This window comes from Patagioenas fasciata, chromosome 3 (assembly GCF_037038585.1).
Source record: "Patagioenas fasciata isolate bPatFas1 chromosome 3, bPatFas1.hap1, whole genome shotgun sequence".
NCBI classification, from domain to species: domain Eukaryota; kingdom Metazoa; phylum Chordata; class Aves; order Columbiformes; family Columbidae; genus Patagioenas; species Patagioenas fasciata.
The window spans coordinates 43,439,470-43,467,243 of record NC_092522.1 but is presented as its reverse complement, the minus strand read 5'-3'; the positions used below and the strand labels follow the sequence as shown (position 1 = coordinate 43,467,243).

At 37.3% G+C, this 27,774-nt stretch overlaps 1 protein-coding gene across 1 annotated transcript in view; it reads right to left on the bottom strand.

Moving 5' to 3' along the window:
• Window positions 1-9,165: 9,165 nt before the first annotated feature.
• Window positions 9,166-27,774, bottom strand: part of ADSS2 (adenylosuccinate synthase 2) — a 37,011-nt gene continuing 18,402 nt past the window's right edge. The window contains exons 3-13 of the mRNA XM_065834826.2: window positions 26,434-26,502; window positions 25,686-25,736; window positions 23,734-23,800; window positions 20,830-20,937; window positions 20,438-20,519; window positions 18,528-18,654; window positions 17,329-17,483; window positions 16,779-16,903; window positions 15,634-15,731; window positions 10,698-10,847; window positions 9,166-9,947 (exon numbers count right to left, since the gene is read on the bottom strand). Coding sequence (XP_065690898.1) covers window positions 9,895-9,947; window positions 10,698-10,847; window positions 15,634-15,731; window positions 16,779-16,903; window positions 17,329-17,483; window positions 18,528-18,654; window positions 20,438-20,519; window positions 20,830-20,937; window positions 23,734-23,800; window positions 25,686-25,736; window positions 26,434-26,502 — 1,085 coding nt within the window. The 3' untranslated portion in view covers window positions 9,166-9,894. The remainder of the gene's footprint in view (window positions 9,948-10,697; window positions 10,848-15,633; window positions 15,732-16,778; window positions 16,904-17,328; window positions 17,484-18,527; window positions 18,655-20,437; window positions 20,520-20,829; window positions 20,938-23,733; window positions 23,801-25,685; window positions 25,737-26,433; window positions 26,503-27,774) is intronic.

Below are 27,774 nucleotides of genomic sequence, written 5' to 3'. Positions count from 1 at the left end.
GTGTTCTCACAAAAAAAAAAAAAAGTGGCACAAAAAACCCCACCTGGTTAAAAAAGATCACCTAAGATCACCTTAGACTTAATCATTAGTTATGATTAAGTTATGATTAGCAGGAAATCAATGGAAACGCTGTTTGTACTTGTCTCTCACTTCTTTATCCAATAGGCAAACTCAACCTTTCTCCCCCTGGGAGGCAGCAAACACCAGCTCCCAGCTTTGGCAAAGCCCAAACACTGGCTCAGTGTGAAGTTATAGGTTATGGTTGAGTCCCCTCCCTGGTGGCACCTCTGTTGCTCCCTGGACTCTTCGGTGGGCCAAGTCAACCTGCTGACCCCACAGGCATCTCGTCACTTATTTTTCACTGGTTCATTTCTGCCTATTTAGCTGGGCAAACTGGTTTGGCACAAAGTTCAGGAATGACAAGGTGAAGATCAGGAGCTTTTTTTCCTAGCATTAGCAAGCTGCTGGTATCAGCTCAAATGGTGACATGGTCAGACTTGCAGGATGTTTTCGTAAGCAAACGAAGGAATGTGGTCTAGATAAAATCACTTTGGGGCAAATGCAGAATTGGTCAGGGGAAAAAAGATCACACCCTGGAAAGCAGTTCACCATCAAAACAGCAAAGTGTTTCAGTGAACAAGTCTTGCTTCCATGCAACTCAGATTTTTCATTGGTCAAGTCAGTGATGGGGGAGTGTACTTAGTAGATGTGCAGGTGATGCAACACTGAGAGGAACTGAAAGTACACTAGAAAACAGGATAAGAGTTCAAAACAATCTTAACAAATTTGAGAAATGGTCTGAGAAAAATAGGCTGTAATGCAGTAAAGCTGTGGGCAATTTTCTACAAAAAAAAATTCTGCAAAAAAAAAATATCAACAGAGCAAATGCAAAATGGACCAAAGTAGGAATCAGCAAAACTATGCCATCGGAAAGATGGGAAATATCATACTAGAAACTATAACTAGATTTCATGATGTCAAGATACATAATATCTTCCATTCCTGCCACTTAGCACTGCAAACATCAGTGAATGAATTGCAACGACTTTTGGGTCCCAGCTCGCCAGTGAGAGGAAAAAAAGAAAACAGCCTTGACAATCTCTAAAAATTACCTCCAAGCAGAACCTCAGAGAACTGATGAGCCTGGGGAAAAAAGAACTGGGACGTAGCAAATACCCAAAATATTACTACAGAGAAAAAAGGGAATAATCTGCCCTCCCTGTCCACAGCAAACAGACCACCGAACAGCAAGCTTAAATAGCAGCAGGAGGGATCTGAGTGGATGGCAGGAGAAACTTTCTAAGGGTGATACACCGGAGCAGACCATCAGGGAGCCTGTGAGGTCCCAGGTATGAGGTTAGGCAAGTGTTTGTCTCCACCAGTGAAGGCAGAGACCCTCCTCCCATCCCAGGCCCCTTGAGCTCAAGGGCCCTCCTGGTCCCTCCTGGCTCCAGGGTTCTGTGTTTCAGAAGCAAACAAAGCTCTTCCCTCTTTCTTGTCCCACCTTGTCTTTCCCAGAGTCTCCTTGTTTCAGTGCCAAGATGTAGGTTGTAGGTCATATGACAGAAGGGTGCATAAAAAAATCCAGACTCAAGTTACACCTATGTTTCTAATTCCAGAAAGGGTAAACAAAGCTTTACCCTGGACTCCCTCCTGTGTCAGATCTTCTTTTTTGTTTTCTCACCCTTTGACTTTCTTCTTTAAACTTCACCATTGTCAGGAGATGCTCCTACACTCAGATCTAGGAGTAACCTGAGGAAAACGTAACCTGAGGAGTCTCAGACTCTACAATCTAATTTACCAAAGTGCAGCAGCACTCAGGATGAGGGCTCAGGTGTGCAGGGGAACAAGTTTCCAAGCCATTTGCTGACAGATTAGCTTTTCCCCTCTCCTATCTAGCTCTGAGTCTCCTTAGATCCCCCCATCTTCAGTACCACAACTCCCCATTTTATTGTGTATATAGTCAACTGCATCATTTTCAGCAGATCAGCCCAAACAGCACTCAAAAATGCACTTACAAGGTTGATATGGGTGGGACTGCTCCCCCTGCCCCAAGGCCAAGGGGCACTCCCCTTGCAGTGCCAGTGGGGACAAGAGGAAGCATCACAAAGCCAGGCTTAGTGAGGTAGCAGGACTTGCTCATAGGAGCTTAGCAAGGGAAAGGGAGCTCAAGCGGATATTGCCCAGGACTGTGCCTGCAAGCTTTGCCTTTTGCTGATCTTCATTCCCTGATTTGTCTAAGTGTGTGACCCCACTGTGTCTACCAGGAAAGGTAAGCTCACATCACAACCTCAGTCTTTGCCCGATCTGTAAGCAGAAATACCACTTAAATAGACTTTACTGGTACGGGCTTCCTTGTTTTTCGAAAGCAGAATGGATTTCATCCTGGAAAAAGAATCCTTTTTCAGTGCGTTAAGTTCAATAAGCTTCAAAAATAAGCTTAGGATATTTTTGATGAAGTATTAGTATTTAGCATGAGCAGGTATTTTACAGACGGTCCTCCAATTTTAATTATATGGCTGTAGCATTTGCATGTGCTGCTTTCCCTTGTCTGTCACAGACTCTCTGCAGGCCTCTACATTAATCATTTAACTTCCATCTTAGGCTCTCTCCTTCCTCCTGGGCTCTATGTCCCTTGCCTATTAAGACCAAAGCCACTGATGAGTTTTTTTAATACATGAGGTCTCAAAAGCTTCTGAAACTTGTAACTGAAGTTTTATGTGCAAAGTTACAAGAGAAAGCTGTAAACAAGGCATTCAAATAGCAAATTTCACAAATATTCCTGGATATATCCAGGATGGAAGATGAATTATTACACGAGGGCCTTTGAGGTGTACACTAGGAGACAGGTATGCAAGCTGAGGTTTGGAACAAAGCTTCTCAGTTCTGTGGTAGGACACAGTTGCTACTGGCACTATCTCAGGTAGCTGGGTTGGCAACCTGAATACACGATTCCTGCTGGAGCAAGAAAGATGCAACGTCCCCCATTTCTCAAAGATGAGGGATGAGGAAGGCTTCTTGCTGAAGCCACACTAAGGGTAAAGCTGGAGAAGAAGAATCACCCCTGGGGAAAAGTCGGGGAGAGGAATCTCTGTTGGTGCTGCTGACTACGATGAGGACAACAGTTGTGCAGAACTGGCTGACAGGGATATGGAAATGTTGGTAAATATAACAGTGATTCTCAACAGCTCATATTGTGTGTGAGTGTTGGAGTTGTCACTTTTGTATGTTGTATAGCTACATTTTCCAAGATTGACTGAAATTATCTAAAGCATGAAAATACATTCTTTTGTAGACTGAATTGGATAAGGAGCTTTCACATCATGCTCAACAACTAAGTGGAAGATGCAATGGCCTTGGTTTTAGAAAAAAAATTGAACCATGGGTATATTCAAGGAGTTTCTAAGAGGCTGTGTCATGATACCATTCAAAACAATAGCCTGAACAAGATCTCTGGTGACAACCGATTTTAACATCAAACTCCTGGAGCTGCAATATTAATTCACACTCCAGTGAAGTAGTTGCCATGGAATGGCCAAAACATATTTCACTGACTCTGACGGGCAACAAAATACAGAAAACATCTACTTTGTTTTCCAAATACTGGTGAGTCAGTGTTTTATACACGGCAGCCAAATTTCATTCCTCAGGAGACAGAATAAATTATTACTTAATTGTGACAAACGAGCAGACCATCAGACCCACTGACATAATGAATCAGTCTGCTAAGAAATTCTGCTTTGAGTCACAGAACAGCATGCTGTTGTCCTGAATTATAAGATATTGTTTAAATAAGTTATCTGGCTCCTGCATTTGTTTCTACTCTAAGCCCTGCCACTAATATTGTACAAGTTATTCTAGAAACTCCCATCTCTGCAAAATTTAATGTTTTGTGGGACCTTTACTTTTACACGCATGCACTGGTTCTTCCTGGGAGATTCCTAACACGGAAGTTCTTCCATAGTGGATTTTATTACCAAATGGAGATTAATACATTCAAGCCACATAAGCAAGTTTCTTTTAGGTCCATGAATAGCTCCTTAACAACAAAAATAATGTTTTACATCTCTGTTTGTAGGAATTTGGCATGTGCTCTCAAAACAAACTAAGGGATTTTATACATCCTGCACCAGTCTTCCCACCAGGGTGAGTCTCTTGAAGCACGCAGCATACACTATGCACATGGGCCAGGCTATCAGTTACTCGTATTAAAAAAACCCAGTCAAAACCCTTCTCATTTCAGAAGGGTAGTTGGGAGGAGAAAAAAAAAAAAAAAAGCAACATTTTGCCGTGTTATGTGTCATTCCCTTATTCAATTGTACAGGAGCAAAAATATTTATTTTCCGTAACTGTTATGTATTTTAAAAAATTGCTTTGCCACAGCTTGGGTGAGATCCCTGCTCTCTAGTCTCTTGCTTGTACCTTCACTATCTTCTATTTGTTTGCTTCATCAGCTCAGTTGTTCGCCTTGGAAAGGATGTCTCTGGTTTGTATCCTGGGCAAGTAGCACGGGTCCACAAGACATACACGTCCAGAGGAGCTCCAGGGTAAGCTTGGGCGCCACAGTAAACACATACAGCTTATGAAATAAGCCTTTCCCTTTCATGCCTATTGTGGGCAATGTTGTCAAAGCTTCTAATGACTGTTTATTACTTCAGCCTAAAAGAGGAACAGTAAGAGAATCCAGGCAGAGTAAACCAAAACTACATCCAAAAGTTTTTGGCCATACCAGGAGTGCTGCATGACCTGAATTTATCATGTACATGAGAATATAGAACAGAAATTGTAGGAAAAAAAATGCTGTTTTTCTTCTCCCCTGTGAAAATTTGTGCTATTGCACATCAACTTCAAAATATGTTGTGGGTTGGTTTTTTTTATTTTTTAAATTAAAATGTCATAGGCTACTTCTGTTGGTAAGTCAAAGCTTTAAAAATTCTAGTAATATTAAACTAATGCAGTTAGTTGCTCGACTGCAAGAGGCATAACCCTTATCGTGCTAATTACAAGTCAGATGGAGCCAATCGAACAATACTGAATTATTAAGGCCTTACTGTACATTCTCAGGCTGTTAGTATCTATTAGATTACAGCTGCATTATACTGAGTGCTCATTTCAGCAGGAGATTAGAAAGTACATTTATAATGCTGGCTAGCCTTTGGGTGGGATCATGGTATTTACATACCATATGTCAGCAAGAGATTATAGAATGATTTATGCTTTTTGCCTAGACCTTTCAGTAAACTGGAACCAGCTCCAGTAAACTACGAAGCTGAAACTCCATTCCAGCCTGACTTTGACAATTCAGCTCTCAGAACATATGTGCATTTCCAAAAAATAATGAAAAACACCACCTGCAATTGGTACAATCAAACTTCATACAAAGCAGCATTTGACTTGCCATACCTGAACAAAAGTAAGTAATCCATAGTCATTTTCCTGTCGAGGGGGGCATCAAACATGAACTAGGGATGTTTGCTCTGCTGTAAACAAGCTAGTCCTAAATTGCATAGAGAAAAAAGTTCATAGTTTGTTCGGGTTCTTTTTTTGAAAAAGTGAAAAAAAAGAGCTGCCACCTGTCTCCCAAAGCCATACCCTCTCTCCACTACCAACACTCAGGTGGTCCCAGTTCCCTCAGCGATGTGCAGAAAGCAACCAATGAACAAGGCAAACTGTCCCTGTACAGATTGTTATCTGAAAATAATTGCTCAGACACACTGTAAATAATGCCAGTAGTGTGTGTCAAAAGAGCTAAAGAATAAGCACCTGGAAGTATGCAAAAAAAAAAAAAAAAAAAAAAAAAAAAAACACAAAAAGCCAAAAAACCAAAAACCTAACAGTGCAAGAATATACATTGTTTCGATACACTTGATTTAATAGCTCTAAAGTGGCAGTGAAGAACATTAGGATTTAACTCAGCATTATCTGTTTAAAGTTGAATGGGAGATAATTTGAATGTGTATTTATTGCAAGGTATTTTAAAGATGACATGTCAAATGTATTGTAACACTCAGCACAACAAAAGAATGGTGTAAAATTTTAAGTCTCTACAAATAATGCATCAACTGCATGTATGTATGTATGTACACCAGTCTGCCTTAAGCAGGTAAAGCTGTCACACACCAAAAGAAGTGTGCATGGTATCTATACCACCAGGTTCATTACTGTCACAATGTCAGAGACTAGGAGCAGTACAGGCAGGAGAAAACTCACCAGATTGAGTTGTCCCTTATCTTCATTCCCAGCTACTTTGCCTTTTACTTTTTCTAAACCAGCCAGACCTTTGATTATGTTTCATTAAGGGAGCTGGCTGTGACAGCAAAAGGAAATTCTAATCTTCTATTAGAAAGCAGATTTCCAAGATGATGATAGACGAAAGCAGCTGTCATGCATTACATCAACATTATCTGTCTGCCACTTTATCTGAAGGTTTTGTCCACTAGCTACATGCCAAAACCCAATTACATGTGGAATACAAATGGAAAGGCTGAGCAGCAGAAGTATCCTTCCCTTCCCCTCCTATTAGTTCATAAAGGAGGCTCACCAAACCATGGGGACCTAAGGGATATTAAATGCTGCAGCACAGCACAAGCTTCAGAGAATCAAACTCATAAATATTTCAGTGGCAGCAAGAATGGCATGAGATCAAAATACCTTGTCTGTCATCAGCCTTGTCAGGTCTATCAGGTTTCTGTGCCTCCTGAAAACATCCCACTAGCAGGAGGGGACACTCAGAGAAGAATCAATTTCAGCTACTATCCTGTGCCACCACCCTCTCCCTTTACATACTAGCAACAGAAGAGGCTGCACAGAGGGAGTATATAGGAAAGGCCTGAGAAATACACACTTGTCCTGGAAGTACAAAGGTTTTTCCTTTCATTACAGCTTACCACTAGCCTGTGGCAACCAGTGAGGATGGCATTTCATGTGAGGCCAAAGGGATCTTGACTAATGAACAGGGAAAAAATACAGAAGATTGAATTTTGGCTACTGAAAACACTACAAGTACCTTCAAAGACATGACACTTAGCCCCTGCTAAACACACGGCTGGTGGCAGAGTATTAGGCTGTTCTTCTCTTCTTCATCCTTGCTTCCACTGTTGAACGTAGAATGCCTTCAAGAGCAGAGCATACAGCACTTAAAATGTTCTCTGTAACTTTTAACCATTTTTTCCACACACTCAGGTTGGTGACAACACATCCCAGCCTATTTCCTCATACATACAAATAAGTGGCAGAATACAATCACATTCTATAACCATTCTTCGGCATCAGAAAAATGTTTGTGCAGCAGTTCAAGAATTCACTCTAGCAAAGCTTATGTGGAACTAGCATTCAGAGGTAACATAATAAGCTTTACAGATGCCAAGTTTAACCCCCTGAAATTTAAAGAGAAAAATTATTCGTTCCAGGTCACGAGAGTAAATATACATCAACAGATCCTGAATCATGTATTACCTGGACATGTACTGGTTGCAGGATGCTTTCAACTTTCCAGGCCTGAACTTGAGTGGAAAATCAAAGAAAAATCTCAGTTGAACTTAAAAGAAAGCAAAAGAACATAAGTAAATCACCCTTGCATCCACAACAATTCTGTTTTGTTTCTTTAACAGCAGAAATACTTTCTACCATTTTAGGCTACAGCTATATTGCTTAGAAATCCTGCTGCATCTGGGAATATAAATTCTTCAACTGCAAAACAAGAGTAATTTGTACAGAAGAATTGAAAGAGGCCTTGAACTTGAAGGTCTCTCCTTGGCAGAAGTGACACACAGCTATGTCGTAAGCCCTCATTTATTCACTCACTACAGAAGGAAAGCAGCCTCTCATTTATTCTTTTACTCACTCCTTGAACCAGCTAGGTCCCCAGTCCTTGGTTGGTCATTTCACTGACAGCACAAATCCCCTCAGTGCCTCCTACAGGTACCAGGAGCCAAGAACACTCAGTAATTATTACCTATTGTTCACACTGCAAAGTCAAGTCCACCCACTGCCTAGAAAATAGTAATACTGGGTTTTTTCCTTCTAAATGAATACTGGCATTTATGTTTCACAGTTCTACCCCTCTTTCTCTTTTGAATTCAAGACGTCCTTTAGCTAGGGAGGGATGGTGGGGTTCTCTCCTGGACCACAAGGCTGACAGCAAAACTAGATGCTAATCCCATCCAGAAGAAACTGAGTTGTTTGGTTTTTAATGCTGAGGAGAATGATCTTTACATGCAATGTTGATACAAAGGTCTCTCCATGTATTTGCCAATCTTCCAGCATTCCATGGTACCTGCCTCTTTCCACATATTACTCAAGTATAACACCCGGCTAACTGGCTCTGTCACATGCAAACAACTCAACAGAAAAAGCTCCTTAAATATAAAGTAATTTTATTCTTCAGCCCTCCTGTTCCTCCCTGTACAAGCAATTTTACTTTATATCGATTGAGAACATATACATTGTGCTGAACACCTCAAGAGCAGCATCAATCCATCAAATATATTCAATTTCAGGTAATATCTGGTTACCTAAGACAATCTTCAAGGCCTCATATCTTTTATTTTGCATTAAAAGTTTCTTATGTCCATGTGCATAGCTGAAATCTACTAAAGTAAATTTAAAACGGCTGCCCCCAACCTGACACCAACTTGCTTTTAGGAAACAAATTAAGTTTTATTTGAAAAGTAAGCACATGAATATGGCAGCATAGTATATAAAAACAAATCATTCTCAAAAAATCTGTGAGGGGAATATGTAATTACTGGGTTGTTGCCATAAGAAATCAGACTCTTTGGAATATATATAATAATGGTTTTAAATTAAAATAATTCTATAACATTTCCCAACACTAATAAGCCAAAATACGCTAGATGTCATGAGGTGACTACTTGTTATTTTCTCTACATCTAAAGCAAATACGTTGAATACTTTAAATGTTATTTCTAAAGCATTTTCAATTTATAATTACAAAAGCGTCTGTGCTTTGCCAGTTCTCCAGAGAAAGATCTTCTATTGGCTATGTAGAAAGGAATTTAAAAGGGCACCAAAATGTTCTTTCTCACCAAATATAACCTCCTCCAATTAGGGAAACAGTTTGAGATACACGCCTTGAAAGAAGAGAAGTGCAGGGTTTTTAAAATACCAGTAAAAAAAAAAAAAAAAAAAACACATTATAAAACATTTAACTCAAAATCAGAATGGTTCTTTAATAATTGCAAATGAACTTTTTACAATATCGATCTTCTAACTTTCTGGGCACACTTCCTGGTAAACACTTGAGTGTCCTCTGTGAGTTACAAAGAGTAAGTTTTCTGTGTTACATAGCTAAAAAAACCTGGACATTCTTAACAACTTGGCATCACATTTTTCTTAAAAAACAGATCACATAATAATTTAGACAGCATTTATAGCATTATAAAATCAGAATCCCCCTCTTTAATCACTCACAAGAGCAGGCATTAAGAATACAACAGCTTTAGGAATACAAATAATGAGGATGTAAAACTATCTGTGCAAAACTGCATTATTTTTACTGTCTAAAATTTCAGGGAAGTAACACCGCCAAAAGCAGAGAGAGGACAACAAAGACAAACAGTCATGAAAGTTATGCTACCTTAGATTCTCAAACAGGAATTACATTATGAAGTAAATATTAGGTAAAGAAAAAAAATCTGATGGCACCTTGAACAACAACAACAAGTGTCCTGGAAATTGCAGTTGAACAAGAACTGATACAGGTTCATGTTAAAGTCTCTTTCAGGAGTAGCGATTGATTTGGGGGTATCAACTCTAGCATTTCTTTCCATGCAAAAATCTATCTTTCCAACATCTTTGCTTTGCGGGCTACTAATGCATTTAAGAATGAGCAGTCTTTTGAGGAGTGTGCTTTCTTCCATGCATCTGAAATCTTTAAAACAGCTGGATCATTGATTCCCTGGATTTCCCTACTCCAATCCATTTAACTGCAGGAGAGAAAAGCAAACTTTTATTATAATACAAAGCAAGATCGGATTGTATCTTAAGAAGATAGGTTTGTATCTTATGCTAAGCGCTTAAGATCTTAAGTATCAGAGTCTGAAGAAAAATACAGCATATACTATTAGCACATTAAGAAATTATAACTACGCCTGCTGTTCTCCAAGTAAAAGTGCACTGGTAACTTAGAAAAGCAGGAACAGTCTTGAAGCTCCCATAAATAAATCAAGCAGTTTTCCAGATCATAGGAAAAAAGACAAAAAGAAACTGTCAGAAAAATAAAGATTTGCATAATCTCCTAATACCTAGCTTTGGAAGGAACCACAGGATCGCCTTTACTAAGGAGCATAAGAGAAATTTGTTAGTTTAGGACCTCTTACAGTCACAGATGTTTAATACACAAGCAGTCCCATTGACTTTGTAATGGCAGCAGAACTAAACTCTCATTATTTATATAAACAATCTGAAGAACACTTAAGAAAGTTATCAAAATCTCAGCTGAAGAACTATAGTATAGCCAAAGAAAGAATGCCTATTAAAAGTTTTCAAAACTTTCAATTCAACAGCTAACCAAATAGCTAAAAAGAAGTAAAACAATAATTACAAGTATCACCACACATCAGAACAAGCACAGCTACAAACTAGCTTTCAGTACTTTGAATGTTTATTAAGGCAAAGTACAAGTTAAGTTTCATAGAGCAGGAAAAAAACAAAACAACAAAGTCTGGTTTACTTACCAGGAACACCCAACTCCATTTCTATAAAGCGAACATAATTTTGTGCATTTACAGGCAGCTCATCAAACGTCCTTGCATTGGATATGTCCGTATCCCATCCTGGGAGTGTCTCATACTGAACCTCTACTTTATTTAAGACTTCCTGGTTGGCTGGGAAACAAACAGGAACAAAAATATTATGTCTGCAAAGATTATATATTCTCTACCACTAAACATGTAACTGTAAAGCTTTTTATTCTTTTCTCATGCAAGGAGGTTTATTTACTCATAATATAATACCAGCAATGAGGGTGCTGAGGTGTCCTTTTCTGTTAATATAAGCAGAGGGAAAAAAAAAATCCAGTAACTATCAAGATTTAAACTTTAGGATTTCCAGTACTCACAGTCACATGCATACATTTTACTTAAACCACAGTCTTTCCAGTTCAGAAAGCAACTTTGAGGAAAATTAATTCCCAAAAATGTTGATTTTTTTTTTTTTCTGAACAAATACTAAGATCCAACTCCCCCTTCATGAGGAAACTTGGTGATGTGAAAGCAGAATTAGGCACCAGCTTGTAAGTATCATGCAGTTAAAACATATTTAAATGACATAGGAGTGCACAATTTACTAAACACCATCGTAAGATGTAGTTTATACGTAACAGGCTTCTGATACCCACAGACCCTTTGTGCCAAAACTCAAATTTGTCGATCAGTGTGGAGTTTCACGTGATGCATGAACAGTAACTGTTCCAATTACTTCTCAGAACAGAAGCAATGAGCATATTCCATTTTGTCCTTAATTTAGGAACCTGCTACAATGTTGTCCATTAACTCTGAATCCTGGGATGATTTCAAGTACTGGAAAAGACACTAAGCACATTGTTCTGGAATTAAATAATTTCACTAACTATCTGAATATTAGTCTTGGAATGACACTGGGCAGTGAAACAAAAGCCTGAAGCCTGAAAATGGTTAAAACATATTGATTAAAAAAATGGAGGTGTCAGGCATTATTGCCTTCCTGAAGACGACAGGGCACACTGTAATGAACGTTATGTAGGGTCTATGTCTCAATCTAAGTCACTCTTGCAAAGACAGCTAGTCAGCCTGGGAAAGGGTTTTAGGTGCAAGAGGCACAGTGTACAAATACAAACCCACAGCTAATCCCCTCCAGCACACGTGTAGCCAACAAACTCAGGCTCAACATACTGAATAATTTGTCCCAGTGCAGGTAAGAGCTCAAAAGTAGCAAGGTTGTAAGGACAGCCTTTATAAACCAGGCATTTTGAGAAAGGATGAAAGGGGACTATGCTCTACTGACTTTAAAGCCTACAACAGTGAAAAAATGCACAATTTTTGGACTGAGGTGTTCACAGGTTAAGGCAAATGATTCTGACTCGATACTTGTTGTAAATCAATACAGACAGGCATATTAAGGATGTTGGGCTGCAGAAGCTGAGGCTAAGCACTTTCTTTAACATCACCAGCAGTTAACAACTGAGGTGTTGCCTGCTGCCCAGGTGATCTGTAAAACAGAATAGTCATATTCAAAGTGCAAAACCACAAACTAATCTCCGGGCATTGCAGATGGTCTAGAATAAGACACCTAACCTCCCTAGTTCTGAAGATGGAAAGCGACTGCACACCCAACCTTGGAGGTTCACAGGCATTTTTACTTTGAAGCCTCTCTGATGAGGCGAGCTGGAAGAAGGCTGAAAACACTTAGAATTGAATGATTTAATCTTGTCTACAGTCTTCCATTACTCTGTATTAGTTCCTCACTTCTCCAAAAGAGAGGAAAAAAAGGGATACATTTCTTGATGTTTCAAATGATTCTCTCATTTTGCTCCAGCAGGTGTGATAAAAGACGTGTGGTAAAGATAAGCCATAAACTGAGCTCAGAGTAGTTACTGATGCAGTCACCATCTAGATTTCTCTCAGCTCTTCCATTAGGGGATTTATCTTTTAGGCTTTCTGGAATATTCCTTAATAACAGCTGAATTAGATAATGGAGAGAACAGATATAACGATATCCATTAATCTGGTACCATAATTTGGAGAGGGAATGATGTGATATTACTTCCAACTCAAAAGGAATAGCTGAAATTTGGGATCTTGGCACCACTGTAAGAGAAAGATCCTCCAGCAATTTCCAGAAACTGAACACAAAAACAGTCATACAGATCAGCCCAAGGTGCACCTAACACAGTGTCCTAGCTCTTTAACTATACTACATGCCAAGTAAGAGAGCACAAGAAAAGAAAAAAAAAAAAAAAAAAAAAGGCAAGCATGAAATAAAGCTTACCTGAAATAATCCCCCAGTTTCCTAAAGATCTGTATTTTCAAAGTCTCCTGAGCTAGGGGTTGTGTCTGTCTGTGCCAAGATCACCTGGCACCTGAACTCAGACAGGAGGCACTAGCAGGACTAGACCACGGCTTTCACATTCCTTTTAAACTGATCAGCTCAGAGCTAGCAGGGAGCTCAATCCTTCCATAAACTGCTAGGACTGAACAGAAATTGACATCCTGGCCAGCTCCATAGCAAAAAAAACTACAGCCTCAATCATACCACCTGAAGTTGTATGTACATTTACAAGACATTTTCAGCTCTTTCTTAGCAGGAGATTATGAAATGCCCACAGAAATCTAAGCTAAAAAAACTAAGTGAGACTTGTATGATTCTCTGATCCAGCTGGAAAAAGGAACAATATATGAAATATGGCATGTTTTTCCTGAGATGGTGGGCACTATGTGTGCTTCTAATTTAGAGACAGTCATTTCACAAGAAGGGTAAATCACTAGCATCTCCAAGAGAGTGGGAGGGTAAGGAGGGGAGAGAAAAAGAAATACCCTGCCAGTGAGAGATTCCCAGACTAGATGTCTTCTAAATTAAATTCAAAATGTCAAAGTGGCAAGGTTCAAAAAAAATAAAGTATACAAGTGCACAGCAGGCAGAGATGTAGACATCAGAAATAATCTAATGGCCTGCAAAACAAAAGTGGGAATAAAGTTACCTTCTGTTTTTTATGCCAGGATCAAGGGTAATAAGTAACCTGCAGCATATGTGCTGAAAATGCTGCCAAATGTTGAGGAGTATAGCAAAGAGAGAGGTGTGGAACACAGAGGCACTGTGAGAGACAGCATCTTCCAGCTTACCAGAAGTTCAGCTCAAACTCCTTCCTGACACTTAAGGAAGACAGCATGTCAACAGCAATGACAACAGTTTCTACTAAATTTCTACTAGAATTCTTAATTTTTTATACAGTAAAGAAAGATACAGTTAAACAGGTGAACTATGTTGTGCTGCTACGACCAAAGGTCAGCTACCTGTACCTGGGCAATATACAGGGAGCAAAGTCTGCCCCTCAAGAGTTGTAACAAGATTCTAGTCCCACCTAAGAGACACAACGAACGAGGAAAAAAGAAATAAAAAAGTAATCATTGAAGTCTTAGTACTGGAAAACATGGCCACCTGTTCACATCATCTTTACTGATGGACTGCCAGAGAAGGTCCTCCTGGCTTGAGCACAAGACAGTCCAAGTAGCCCCCAGGTGAGATGACAGGGCTACAGATGAAGCATTTACTGAGTAGTTCTCAATTCAAATGTGGAATCTCCATTATGTTCAAAGGTCACCTAAAGTACACACAAATTTCCTTAATATTTTTATAAGGATATCAATCAGGGAATATCTGAGTCTTAAAAAGACAAAAGCATGGCCTGGTTTTGTGCAAGATGAGTACTAAATTTCCTGAATAAAAGTGCATGCCATGTCATTCAGTATGCATTCAAATAGTAATTGGCACTTTTGTTTGAAGATAATGGAGGGCAGATGAATTAGAGAACTCCCCAAAGCACATAGAGAATCAGAAGATTTTTTGTTAATTTCTTATGAATTTCCCGAAAAGGTATGTGCTATCTTCCAGGACTACCAGCAGATCATCACTTATTCCTTTATGCATAATTACATCTTTATACTACATAAATCCTGCTGTGAGTTGTATCTGATTATTATGGTTGATGATCTCACCCACAAAAAAAATCTCCACTGATAGTATATGAAAAATTGTAACCTGTGACCAGGCTCAAACCCTGAGGTAGCAATTAGAATGGATATGGGCACCTATGCCTACATTAGAAAAATCAGAAAGCCCAGTCTTTCGTACTGGTTAACGTCCTTCCCTTTTCTGGAGTATCTCTGCTATAGCAAACTCAAAAAGATGCATTATCCATGAAAACAATGTTTTTTGATATTTGAATATTTTAACAAGCAGATAGATTTTTCATGTGAAAATGATCATTAAAATTACCACGGTCCTCCTTAGGAGCTGTAGTTTCTATCATGCTAAGCTGACGTATGTTGGTCCCACATTGGAAAATAGCCTTGCTTTCACCTAAACTAATTGCTCACATCCTCCTCCACCCCTTTTCCATTGCATAGGTGTGACAGGTTTTTGGTTGCTCTGTGAATCATTAAAGGGAACTGAACTGTTAGAAAAATAACATAGAGAGAGAAAAACCTGGCTTTTCAACTGGATCAGTTCCCTCACGTGGTTCACCGTATGCTTAAATGAAGACTGGTCGTACTAGAAGAGGGGACAAATACAGTAGTGGGAATAAGACACTGGGTTTAGTGTGTGAAACGAGCTTCCAATTTAGCTTGAAGATAACACAGGCTGTATTAAAGGAAAGGGATAGATCAGTAACAACATTTACATTTAAGAAGCTTTATATAGCACTTTGTGTCTTTCTAGTAGACAAATGACAGTATTTGTCAGGGTGCGGGTACAGGTGTGGCACAGGGTGTCTTATGCATCTGGGAAGACATCAATGGCTTAATGCTGAAGTAACACATTCCTGTCACAAATTTTAAAAGTAAAAGTCAAATGCAAATATTTAAGTATCAGGTTACATTTCACCAAAATCCACAATTGTTAAACAAGCAGTCTTACCAGGAAAATGAGGTATGATTTCACCATCTAGTTTGTATGCAACACCAACTTTGATTTCTGGAAATACATCCAAGATGTCCAATTTGGTAAGCGCCAATCTATAAAGAAACATTACTTTGATTAAACAAGTTCAACAACTCTCAACTCTCATCACACTGTAAAAATATCAAAAGAAAAAAAATTCCTGCACATTGCAATTGTCTTTCCTTAGACAAATAGTTTGTATGGCACTCATCTATTTATCTGCTGCTACTTAAAAAAAGAGACAACTTAAAGTGCCTTTTTGGTGCATACTTAGATGTACTACTATAAGAAAATGGCAAAACCCAAAGAGCAGGTATTGCCTAATCAAGGCGTCTGGTTTATGGCTTTAAGTGTTACAATTTTAAGTGATCAGGGTGCTGCCAAGGTACTTTATGACCATTCCTTTGAGATGGTTTCATAGCATGATGCCTGTTGTTGGCTGTTCCTGACCTAATCCAAATGTTCCTGTTCAACAGTCAAGGCAGCAAAATAATGAAACACTGGGTCTGTAAATACTTGGCTGCAGGTATTTTAAGTAAAAAACAAAGGACAAGAAAAATAGGAAAATAGAAGTAAAGCATGCATTTACACAGTTTGATCTACTAAAAATTTTATATCAGCTTTGTTTCAGACACCCATTTTTCATTTTAATTAAAATCCCAAAGTCATATTCAAATTTTCTATGTTTACACATACTGCTGAAGATATGGATGGGTTCCCATTTCTCTTATTTTGAAAACAAACTAACGAAACAAAACTCCAAAAACTGTATCAGGTTTTAAGACGCTCGTAATGCACTTGATTTGGTTTGTGTTCAGGGGGATGGCAGAGGTTGGGGTAGCTTGAAGCACCAAGTACTAAGATAAGCAAGTGCTTTTTGAATAATTTAAAATGAGAAATAATGTGTTACAAGCAAAGAAAAATTTACAAATATGAAAATGTCCAATATAAAAACATTTAATACTAGGAAAAATTAGTTAATTTATTGAAATATCAAAACAATCAACAAATGAATTATAACAGTCTGAATGTTACTAACTAGTATATGTACAATTTACAGTAATCTGTAGCATTTCATGATTTTATGTCAAGTTGCCAGCAAAGCTGTCAAAATAACTCACGCAGTAAATCCGTTAATCATGTAGGCATATCGGAGTAACACAAGGTCCAGCCAGCCACATCTTCTCTTTCTACCGGTGGTAACACCAAACTCTTTACCTCTCATTTGCAGCAATTCTCCAATTTCCTAACAAAGAGTAATACTATTACACAAGCCTTTAAAAAAAAAAATTGCAATCTATGATGCAGGTCTATACTTAACATTTTACAATACTGTAAACTACCTTAAAAGTTCTTCCCCCAATTTTTCACAAAGTTGTCCATTGGGATGAAAACAGAAAAACAAAATGCTATTTCTAATTCAAGAGAACACTATTTGAGCAAATCTCTCAAAATCTGTTCCTGCTCTAGCCTTCTATCCCATAGGAAGGTCTGAGAAACTGACAATCAGACTTGGCAGTCTTGTAAACTCAGTCTAGAATCAGAAGAATAAAATATCCAAACACACCATCACCTACTTGCATTTAACCACTAACCCTGATTTAATGTAAGACAGACACACCAAGTTATTTCACCGAGTTACATGTCACATCCAGGGCTGATCATACTCACATTGTTTTGTTCTGTAGGAAAGGCACCAATTCCAACTCTCGTTGTATATGCTTTCACAACTCCGTACACTTCCCCAACATTCTGCGGCGGCATGCCCAGACCTGTACACACGCCTCCAACTGTGCAGTTTGATGAAGTCACAAAAGGATATGTGCCTATTAAAAAAAAAAAATATATATATATGTATATATTAAAACACTGGTTTTAAACCATTGCAAAAAACCAAGATCTAATCTGGTGAGGAATAGCACTTGCATTGCACTAACCTACGTTTTACAATGCTAAAAATCAAAACACATTATAAATGTATTTTGCAGTCAAGAACATATTTAATGAGCTCTTAGCTTTGTATGTACATTGTCTGATCCTTCCTTCTTCTGGAAAAAGGTAGAAATCTTACTACTTCAACTGGTACAGTTGACAGGCAAAGGCTGACTACGTAACAATTCTGAATGATCATACAAGTCAAAAATTGGAACAAGATCAGAAAACCATGCCTTGCTATCTTATCTAAAATACACTCACTAACTGAATGTGAAATTTTGAAAGGCGATTCTTAAGAAAATGCTATTAAAAGGCTAGAAAACACAGGTTTACCATTTTCATTTTTGGAGAAAAAAATAAAATACAAGCTCTACAAACTGATCAACACATTATAAGGATAAGAAATTGCAGAGAAATGGATAATTCTGGAAAGAAAAATTTTGCTTACATAATCAAATTTTAAAAATTATTTCCACAATTAAAGAGACAAAAAAAGAGACTCCTGGAACATAGTCTAGTTCATTAGTGCTGATGCAAGCTGATTCTTCAAAGTTGACAAATGTTTTGCACATATACTTTGCCTCTCAAAGCTTTCCATTTTTCTTCTCAATTGTTTTCCATAGATGCACACAACTGTGAATTATTTCAAACGAAATTTATAGACACTGAAGTAATAGCTACACTTTATTAAAGAAAGGTCACCTGATCTCTACTGTCATTCAAATAATCTTGGGAGAGTCTAAAGCTTTTTGAAAGAATTTAATTAAAAACTTCCCTCCTGCCCTTTAATTTGCTAGTCATAGATAGCACTGTTCTTCCAAAATACAAAACACTTATGCCATAAGAACAGCTAAGCATAGAAGAGTTTATACTTGGTGTTCCTCTTTCACAACGTAAGTATATAGCATTGTGTGTCTCAAAAAGGTTATACCTACCAAAATCTATGTCCAGCAGTGCTGCATTTGCACCTTCTACTAAGATCTTCTTTGGTGGTCCATGTAAAGCCTCATACATGAAATAAACACCATCCCTTACCATTGGTTTTATTTTTTCCATGTAGCCCTGAATAATACAAAAGACTATTGTATAGTATAATTTCATTATAATAAAGCCAGCCAGAGCATAAGTGCTATTGCTCCCTCATAACACTGCTCTTATCAATTTTGAAAAGCAAAGAAAGAAATGCTAAATATGCCATAATATGTGAACAAAGGAAGGAAGAACATTAGACTCAGATGTACACAATAGGCATGTATGCTTTTCCTAAGAGGAAAGCGAGAAAAAAAGAGGAAAAAAAGGAAGAAAAAAGAAATAGAATCCATACTTTTGAAATGCTCTCGAAATATACAAGTTTGAGGATAATCTCAATAATTTACTATATTCAGTATTTCATTTCCAAGTATTCAAAATTTCTCCCCCAAACCAGCAGGTGGGGAGTTTTACTTCTGGCCATCTGAAGCCAACAAGTGCACACAATTGTAAAGCAGCATTTATTTGTGATATATATACAGCTAAGTTTGTAAGTAAACTAAAGGTTATTTATTGGAATTAAGGGTCAAGTGCCTGAATGCCAGTGAATAGCTAGATGTAAGAAGTCAGAAATGTTCAGATGAACACTTGGTATGCAGTCTTTTTCTCCATGAGAACACAGAAAGTCTCATTCTAACGATTCACTTCACATGAAATATAACACATTGTCTTTCAGAATTTAATGAAGTGCATTGGCATAAAACAAACATTAAGCGCAGGTAATTTTCGTCAAGCAACAAATACATATTATGTTTCCACTCTAACAATGTGTTTCAGATATTCTGTAATCCTAACGTGTATTAAATAAACTACAAAGCATTACAAAACACTCAGTTGTAACTGATTTTTAGGTCTATGTATTGATAAAAATGCTACAACTCAGCATGTGTAACATTACTTAAAGCAAGACAAACGGAAGTGCTAAGAATTCCCAGATACTCCATTCTAGAGCTGGTAAACTGAGTTTAGTGGCAACTGAAGACAAAAGGAGGATGATTTCTTTGCCTTGGTTTTCTGAGAGAATTAAACATGTAACAGTGCATGCCCTCCCCTGTTCCACACATACCTCAATGGTTTTCAACAATTTGGCAAATTTTGTTGGAAGTTTTCTAAGGGGTTAAAAAAAATCTCATAGAATTAAGTTTCTGCAAAATGCATGAACAAAAAGACTGGGTAAGGGTAAGACACCTGAGAATTTTTTCAAATAAGAACCTGGGTGCACCACAAAAAACTGCACTATTAAGCATAAGAGAAATCTCACAACTGTCCAAATTGCAGGGAAAACATCAGATGAGAATTCGTAATTAACCACAAAGACTAGTTTGCTGGCAATTTGGCTTCATTAGTTGTGCTGCTATCAACTAACATTTTTCTATGTTGTTAGGCGGTATTTTTTTCCTTAAGGCTTATTACTTAGAATAATAATTTACTTCAGTTCTTAAGTTTCTGACATAAGGAATTAATATTCTGCTTTACAGTGAAATATACCTTCCCAAACTAAAATCTTGTTTTTTTTTTTCTCCTAGCCAGTATGTTTGAGCAAGTGGAAGTCAAAAATAATTCTCACTATACAAGCCTTCTCCTTAAAGTTTACATTATGTTTCTTGAAACCAAGTTTTGAAGTGCTGCATAAAGTGGGATCAAAATGGTCTTTAAAGATGATGGCAGACTCTTTAAAATTGATACATACCACTTTCCCATTATATGGATTATGTTTTAACTCTTCACACAAGCATAAGCATCAGTTGCCAAGAGATTTACATCTCAGTAACTGCACACAATGATTGTATCATTTAGCAGACAAAAGGAAGCTTACCTTTAGCTTTTCCAATTCCCCTTCAATATCTATCTCTAAGGTAGGATATATTGCTTTGTACTGATTGGCTAACACTTTGAACCTAAAAGACAGAAATGCTTCACTAAGATTTTTGCTTGTTTGTTTTCCTCCTCATGCTCCCACCAATCTCAAGTTTTTACTGGTTACGTATCTGCAGTTATTTGGTAATTAAACAATTTAAACAATAAAATGTTTTAATATTTATAAATAGATAATTTAATAAAATTGAAAATAAAATACTTTTCCTATTTAAATAAAAAAATTGATTTTTAAAAGTAACAGCAACAGATGTATTAATAATTGTTTACATAGGGTACTGCCCAGAAACTGAAAACGATGCTTACAACTGTGCATTAAAATACAGAAATTACCTCTCAGAAAAGTCATCAAAATCAGAGACAAGATCACACATTCTGAGTCCACTTCGAGATGCTTTTGAAGAATACACTGGTCCAATTCCTTTTTTGGTTGTTCCCAAACTTTCAAAAGATAATAACAGGAGTTATTCTTGATATAAAATTGAGGTGATTTTTCTTTAAAACTAACACAGCCTTAGCATATAATGAAATGCTATTAATTGCAAGCATTTAGAACCTTGTTTTAAGCACTTAAAACATGAGGTACTTTTAGCATGCAACTTTGTTTCAGAATATCACTGTTTGTAGACATGAACATAGTAATCTTCTACAAACTTCTGTTTTTAAACTAGTATCTTTTCATAATTTAGCGAACTGTTACGTGTTTATTTGTACACAATTCCCAACTTCTATAGTTAAGGACCTGAATGCCAAGACAACATCCTTCAGCACTATGAACTGCAACTAACTAAACACCTTCCTAAAAAACTGTCCTGAAGAGCGAGAGTCCTCTATAAAGCAACAGCACAAACAGTATGGATTTCAAGTTTGTATGTAAGAAATATTTAATTTGATTCTAAATGCCTCAGTTGGAGCCAGGAAAACAGTAAACACTGCTGAGCATCCAAGAGTGGCAATGATACTCAAAACAGCATTAGTTAGAAAGGGTTAAGGAACAGATTTTCCACTATAGCTGATTCAGAAAACCTGAATTCTTTTTCTTAACCTTACCTACCTATTCTGTCTGAAAAGCCTTTTTCAGCTTAATTCAGTGATATCATAAGATACAACTTGATTTTTCTGATCTCTTCTCTCTGGCAACCAGTGATAGGACACAAGGGAATGGCAGGAAGATGTGTCAGGGGAGGCTTAGGTTGGGCATTAGGAAAAGTTTCTTCCCCCAGAGGGTGGTGGAGCACTGGAACAGGCTCCCCAGGGAGGTGTCACAGCCCCAAGCCTGACAGTGTTTAAGAAGAGACTGGACAACTCCCTCAGACACATGGTGAGAACTGTGGGGTTGTCCTACGCAGGGACATGAGTTTGACTGGAAGATCCTTGTGGGTCCCTTCCAACTCAGGACATTCTATGATTTTACTGTCAGAGAAGTACAGTTAGTTCAGAAAGTGTCTTCTGCCAGAGTCTTGCTACATAGCTATCAAACTGAAGCCAAACTGCATTCATCATAGGCAGATTATCAAACACGTTCCCCATCACGCTTAAAAGATTAAGTAATTTTTTAAGGTGAAGTGAACAGGTTTACAGCATTTTCAGAAGCTTAGTTTTGCACTTAGTTTTAACTCTTTGGAGTCTTTTTTGTTTGTTTGGGTTTTTGTTGTTGTTGCATGGGTTTCTGTTGCTTGTTTAGTGGGGTTTTTTGCTTTTCCCTGAGCAGACACACAAAGGCTTATCTTCAAGATGCATACGCAGAGTGGCACAGGTTTCTTCAAACTGCCTTGAAGTCAGTTCAAGACAGACTCCATTTCAGGTAGAAGGTCCAGGTCATATCTAGACTTTGTGTTAAAGGATATCAGTTGATATGTTCAGTTCATAACCAATACATAATTCATTTTAGTTAGGTCGTTAGTAGTTTGGAGTAGATTAAAAAAAAAAAAAAAAATTGGAAAAAGAAAATTCTTCCAATTAGGCTCAATACTTGGTAATATCAGGGAGGGAGACGTTTTGCCTCCAGTCAGAAAAGACATTCTAATCAACTCTGCATCACACAGTATCATTTAACCAGACCAGGACACTATGGCGTAACTAACTGACTCTAGCCTCCGTCCCAGTTCATATTCTCCACAGAGAGTTTTTTTAAAAAGGAGTTGGCTTCCATTTAAAAAATTGAGAAAATTGGTTATTTCTTCATTGGGCTTTCCTTTACGATCTTGAATACAAATGAAGTGGTTGCTTCTCACAAGTAGTACATGACTGGCAGTGGTTTTTAATTGCAAATATTGTCATATAGCAATTTTAGCTTGCGCTCCATAAACATTCAAGAATAGCTGTTATACTTATACTGGCTCATTAAAAAAATGTATATTGTTCCATATATTTATGTATGATCTTACTGTTTACTTTTTAATTCCTAAAATAACTGGTAACAAGACAGCACAATCAGTGTAAGAATAACTGACAAGCTATCACTCAACAGCAACCTGTGTGAAGCAAGACATGCCCAGATCAGCCACTCTCTTAAAGATTACTGTCATGGATGAGACCTTTTACAGGTCTCTGTAAGGAAGACTGAATTACTTTTCATCTATACAGGCAAACTTCCAAGAAGAGAGATTAAGTTTACTGGTATCTCAGAAGTCTACAGTGCTGCATTACATTCCAGTTGTAGACATGTCACAGCTAATTCTTGCAGCTTCTTCCCCATCAACTAGCGAGCTTCTTGGAAATCACAAGTTGGAAACACAGCAGCTAGTTTATAAAAGTCTCAAAAGCTTCAGAAAGTCCATAGCAGCATGTAGTAGATAATGTGAACATTTACATGCACTTCTAACAATGAAGCATGGTGAGATACCAAAGTAGTCACATCAGACCTTTCAGATATTTCAAGATGACAAGGGTGTCCTTCGATGTTCTTAAACAAATATATTCTTACAGAAACGAATACCTACAGTAAACAATTAAAACATGAGGAAAGAGGAACTCTTTTTATAAAGCAGCTTAGGAACTAGGAACTTTTCATAAGGCAAAACATCAAGACACAACCCTTTCGTTAAGAATATAATCTTTTGCTAGTCACTGGAGGACAGAAATTTAAGAAATTATCCCTGCATTCTCCACATTCAAGAGTTACAAGGATAATTAATACTTTTTTAAACTTGATGACAAGCAATAACAGAAAGCCAATGTATTAAGTCATATGTTTGTACTAAGTCATCCTATGTTTGACAAAATAAAACTACCTACTTCTTTCCCGCTTGCTCTTGCCTCTGCTGTTCTTGAATGCCATCAGCAGCTTGGTGGAAATCAAATACTAAGGAAAAAAAAGTAATTTCAATAGAAAATCTGTGTGAAACAAATTACTACATCAGGAACAATTTCTTCAAACCAACTCTAATCCTGTTTATCAATGTGGAAAACAAAAATGACAAGTTTTTTCTCCTCTTTTAAAAGTTACATCTTTTCACAAGGAAAAGTTCGGAGGTTTTTGAGAGATTTTTATGTATTTATTTTGTAGAATACTTGCAGACTGTGTAGACACCTCCCACAGAATAACTAAGCCATATCAGCTTCATAGTGGCCCAAAAGAACGTATGGACAAAAAAGAAAACATGCAGGTGAAAAAAATCCTGGAAAACAGGTTATAGTAAAAATTATCATACTGCTGAAATTACTTTTCTTAAATACTACCTCCTGAAAGTTAAACAGCTAATGTACACATTACACAGGAAAGACTGAAAACTTGTAAGAAACTGTCTGCTTTAATAAATATGCTAGTCTCTCTAGAACAAGAGCGGTTTTCTTTGTTTGCCTTACCAATTTATTTTTGTGTTTATTTCCACACATCCCCATAGTTTAAAAGGTTAGATTATCTCCAGCAACTTGAACCTATTTTTGATAGATCTTTTCTTACAGACTAATCATTCACAGATTGCCAACACCCATTTTAGAGAAGTCATATTTATCATTGCAACAGTTCTCCAGACAGGCAACAAACTTCCTAAACAAAAGCATTCTGAAGGTTCATTTGATTATGAGTGACAGTCAATAACTGGTCCTTTTTACTCAGGACCTGTTTAGCTACGAAAACTTCACAGTATTACCATTGCAACGTAACCACTGCAGGAGAGTTTTTCTAATAATTTAGTCATTTCCAAATAATTCACCTACAGTGATTCTGCTCTCAGAAAGGATTTTAGTAACATAAGAAGTTACTCAACTATTTCAAACTCACTAGTTACCTTAAAGACATATTTGTTCTGAAATAACACGTTCACTCACTTCAGATAGGTTAAAAAACAAAAACCACACTTTTTTCTTGTGTTACAAGCTTTTACCTGATAACGACCTAAAAGGCTTTCATCTTCAGAAGATGACTACCAGAGCAGCAATAAGCCCATTTCCTAGTACATGCAGTTACATAACTATTACATTACAATATCTAAAGATCTAATTTACAAGATGAATTTATATAATAAAGACGTCCTCTAAGTGATACAGGAAGAGCCTCTGAAGCTCTGTCTTGGTGGTATGGACTCTAAGCACTATTTTACTCCAGGCTCTGAACTCCAGGCTGCCAGGAACAGAGGCTGGAATCAACCCTGGACTGATGAGCTCCCTGCGAGGAGCAGCCATCCTCTCCAGTCCTGCAGAGCCTGTCCCATAAAGTCTCCTTTCTGAGCTATGTGGTAATTCACTCGGTAGGGAGCCTGTTAGTTGAAAGTCACGCCCAGTCACGTGGTTTCCCAGCAGAAAAATTGCTATAAGCAACACTGCTTTTACACCAAAGGGGGAAATGAATCCTTCAGTCAATTTAACTTCTGAACTGCTTTTTGACTGCTCTGCACCTCTGATCTTTGGCTTGGAAAGACAACCTGCTTTCCTGACTTGCTTATGTTTACACAACAGGATTAAAGAGTTAGTAGAATATAAACCTGGGAGGGTCCTGAGTGGTGAACCTTTTTTTTCCTAGGTTTTTCAATAAACCAGAGCAGCATATGGAAATTTAATCCAAAGAAAAGTACATACCTATATAAAGCTATGGCTAAAAATTGCCACACTTCTACTGTCAGGGAAAGTTTAGAGAAAACAAGGATTTAAAAAACAAACAAAACAAACACACAAAAAATACAAAAAACCCACACATACACAAAAAAACCTCACACCACCAAAACCCACCAACACAAACAGAAACTTACCAATATGAGCTCTGTCAGAAATTATTAGTCTTTTTTCCCAGCCTTCTAGCCCTTAAAAGACAAAATTATGTTCAAATTATGTTTTGCATAGCATTTATAGCATTTTTGTATTCTGACGTATAAAGGATAAATACTTCCCATGTTTAGTCTTCAGTCAATCTATTTAAAGATTGAGCAATCACGTTTCAGAGAAAAAGAAGAGAGATTTTCATAATTAAAACTTGGCATCAGCCTATAAAGCTGAGAAACTCAGGCTTATTCTGAGGAAGCTTTGGCAATCAATTAGTAGCTTTTTAGTTTTGAATAATCTAATAGATTTACCTCACTTACAGTAGACTGCTGCCAGGCATGGCCATAAACACAAAGTATCCAAAAACTGAGTTCTGAATCAAGAAGTGATTACCACAGCATTTGTTTACACTAACACATATCATCAAACTGTACAGTAATACCATAACAGGTAAAATGACTATTAATAGCCAACACAATTTAATAAGTTGTTTCACTTCTTAAATCCACTGCTTGAAGCAAAGAAAAATGTCTGCAGATAATACATATTTAGACTCCCTATGTCTGTCTTCTCTTGAGGGCCCTGGGACTTCTAGTGAGACTCCTGTCAGAACCTAGCAGTGAAATCGAATTCTGGAAAACACATTGTATCTAACTTCTGAAGAGGCATCCTCCATCTGAATCTTTTGAGGAGGGCCCCACAAACTATTTTAAGAGTAGTATCTTACAATCTACTCACCTTTTCCTTTCTTCAAGTTTTTTTCAGCTTCTTCAAAGAGTCCTGGCAAATGAATTACAACACCATTTCCTAAAGAAAACCATTACACAAAATTCAATTAATTATGTTGATCATGGAAAAAAAATATTCCAAACAATTCAAAGACACTTCATGTTTTTTTTATGCAGAGTATTTTATTTAAGTTTTTAAACTTTCAAGACGTTACAATTTTTATTCTCAGGAATTCCTCTGTAAGAGACTGATTTACACCTAAAGGATGTGTTTCTAACTACACACACGGAACCTTTTTAACAAACTCAAACTTCAAATTTAGATCAGGAGAAACAGTAACAGCATTGTGGGACAGACCGGAATGTAACTTCCTCTTCTTCATAACTAAAATTAACTAAAATTAACTTCTCTCTTCATTTTAATAAACCTATTGTTTTCTAAAAGCTTAGCACATTTCTATCCTCATTATAAACACTAGCATCCCCTCAGGCGCCTCTTCTGCTGTAAACAGACACAATATTATGTATATAGAGTTGGTATTGTTAACAGCCTATCAAAAAATAACAGAGGAAAAAGCCCTATCAAAAGCAAACTCGCTCTCCTACAGCTGTCACATTGCTCAGAAAGAAATTACCAGCTCATACAATTAACCAGCATCACTGAATCTTAAGGGGCACTTCCATATTGCAAAACTGAAACATGTTAAGGTTATACAAGCCAGTAGATCCAAAGCTATCAGTATGATAACATCTCGCTAAAGAATGAAGGGACTTGCCATTTGAAACTATTTGCATATCACCTGATTTCACACAGATAAAAGCATTCTAAACACCAAAATACAAAGTATATAAGACTTCTTCACTATAATCTTCATGGTACAGTCCTAATCAATACTAATAATCTATTATAATAATCCAGTCATTTTGCCCTTGCCCTTGGTTTTGTTTTTTTTTTTTTTGAAGCTATAAGCCCTTTCAATGGAATCCTACGTCAGATTATTTTTTTTTTCCAAAAGAGATTTTAAACACAAGGCAGACCTAGAAGAAGCTGGAACAAACTTCAAAACAGACAAGACCAAGACATGGCAGATACAAGAGGACTTGTAAAAAGCTCTCTCCTGTGTACTGTATTTTTAAAGGATAGGGTCTTTGCTACTCAACCTTGAGTCCACCAAACAAAACATGGCAAGTGAGCATTCTTTTCTTACTGTTTACCAGCAATAACCTTTTAAAGAAATATAATACAGTAATACATCAAAATAGAAGAAAAGGAGTATCATCTGCCACAGCCCTCAAAACTATAAACAGTTAACATCTCAACCTTCCCTTCACCATGGGGAATCTATTTCCA